This window comes from Morone saxatilis, unplaced genomic scaffold (genome assembly GCF_004916995.1).
Source record: "Morone saxatilis isolate NCDOM2014 unplaced genomic scaffold, NCSU_SB_2.0 Contig23, whole genome shotgun sequence".
Lineage (NCBI taxonomy): Eukaryota > Metazoa > Chordata > Actinopteri > Moronidae > Morone > Morone saxatilis.
This window is the reverse complement of record NW_023339796.1, coordinates 20602730-20604778: the sequence shown is the minus strand read 5'-3', so window position 1 is coordinate 20604778 and position 2049 is coordinate 20602730. Positions and strand designations below refer to the sequence as shown.

General features: G+C 41.7%; 1 protein-coding gene across 1 annotated transcript in view; it reads left to right on the top strand.

The window, feature by feature from the left end:
• LOC118334829 (nucleoprotein TPR-like) overlaps window positions 1-2049 on the top strand; it is a 27026-nt gene that overhangs the window by 16170 nt on the left and 8807 nt on the right. The window contains 5 exon segments of the mRNA XM_035670903.1: window positions 1-9; window positions 12-169; window positions 1052-1165; window positions 1322-1426; window positions 1589-1801. The exon segment at window positions 1-9 is cut by the window's left edge and continues 140 nt beyond it. Coding sequence (XP_035526796.1) covers window positions 1-9; window positions 12-169; window positions 1052-1165; window positions 1322-1426; window positions 1589-1801 — 599 coding nt within the window.

Here is a 2049-nt window from a genome sequence, read left to right as displayed (position 1 = left end):
GTGTGTGTGTGTGTTTCAGCTGGTTGAGGAAACAGCTGCTAAAACAGGAAGCGAGCCGGTTCCGAGCCAGGAGGTGCAACAGCAGCTGGCTAAAGCCCAGGAGGAGCTGAAGAAGACCAGAGAGGAGCTGAACACCCTGAAAGAGGAGGTAAAGAAAAAACAGGAGGAGGTGAGCAGGAAGAGATTTTAGGCAACATTTTATCAACCCAACTTACAAGGATAGTGTGTGCCACAATACCTTGCTTTACATATAGTAAATAATAATATTAAATAATAATTTAAATGTTCTGGAAGGGAAGGGAAGGGAATGTTCAGCTGGAAGGGATCATTGGGGACATGGACTGTTTGTTCTCTAAAATCAAGGAAAAGAACAGGAATACGAGGGCAGCTGAGCTTCTGAGAAAAGTTGCCTGTGCTGCCTAGTTTGCTGGACCAGCTGCTTGCACAAAGCCTCAGGACAGTCCAGAAACACAAACATCAGTACAGATAACATATAGATGGAGGCATTGTTGCTTTGCTTTGTCAAAGTGCAGTAAAGTGCCCCTTTATATTGTGTAATTTTGGGCTATCTGAGACATAAGTCGGCATTCATTACAGTAAAATGGTAAAATCTTGATCATCAATTCAAAATGGTAGTCCTAAAGCCCAGTTAGACAAATCCATCGATGACTGATTTAGAGCTTTGACGACCAAAGACTGCCTGCAGCAAAACTGTGACAGTGTCAAACATTTAATACCTCATATACTGTTTTCCATTTACATTGTAGTGATTTGAACACACATTTTTCACTCAATCTTAGACTCGTCTTACAGTGTGACATGCAATTAATTTACATGATTGTTACATGACAGTCTAAAGGTGCCTCAAGTCATAAGAAAAATCCCTCCGTTATGTGTTCTCATGTCTAATCATGCAAAACCCAATTAAAGGATGATCCATAAGAACCTCTTATAGATCATATTATATAAATGCATAGATGGCTCTGATCCCTTATGTTTAAACCAGACTGTTGGTAAGTATCAAGAGATTTTCTTTTTCTATTCCAACCAGGCCCAGAAGTCCCAGCAGGAGCTGGAAGAGGCCCGGAAGGAAAACCAACAGACCAAGGAAAAGTTCCAGGAGGTCCAAAACCAGATGACACAGAACCAGAACAAGCTGACACAGGTACTGTAGCACATACAAGTCTGTATTTGATCTAGCCAGGATGTGACAAATATGATGATGTTTGAGAAAATATCCACATGTAGAATAATTTAGTGAGGAAAATACATAAGAAAGGCAGGACTCACTGGCTCAATTGTCACCTCTTTGCTTTTCTAGGTCCAGTCCCAGTTGTCCCAGACTCAGACTCAACTGCAGCAGAATCAAAACCAGCTGACCCAGAGTCAGAAAGAGCTTCAGCAAGCAAAGACCCACACCCAGCAGGTAAGAACACAGCAAGAGACACAGAGATTTTCCTCACTGATGTTGTAATGTTGATCCTCTTTGGCATGAATGTCACTAAACCCCAGAACCAAAAAGTGATTCACCCAACACCTGACCACATACCAACATTACCAGCCTAACCTCATCCTCTCTAATTTAAAGGCACAGAACCAGATAAAATCAGCTCAGTCTCAAGCTCAGGCCCGTCAGAACCAGATTCAGCAGATCCAGAAGGAGCTCCAGCAAGCTAAAGATGCCCTTCAGCAGAACCTTGCTAATCAGAAAGAGCTACAACAGACCCACCAAAGCAGTCAACAGAGCCACAACCAGGAAGTCGGCAACCTCAAGACTGCTCTTAGTCAAGCAGAGAACAAGGTGAGGAGCCTTCTTTCTCTTTACGGTGTATCTTTGTTTTGTTTTTTTAAATACTTACCTATATTTATGTATATACTTACTTACAATACATACTTACATATACACCGATCAGCCATAACATCATGAGCACTGACTGGTGAAGTGAATAACTTATATCTGGTTATCATACCACCTGTCAGTGGGTGGGGTATATCAGGCAGCAAGTGAATATTTTGCCTTAAAGTAAAGTTGATGTTAGAAGCTGGAAA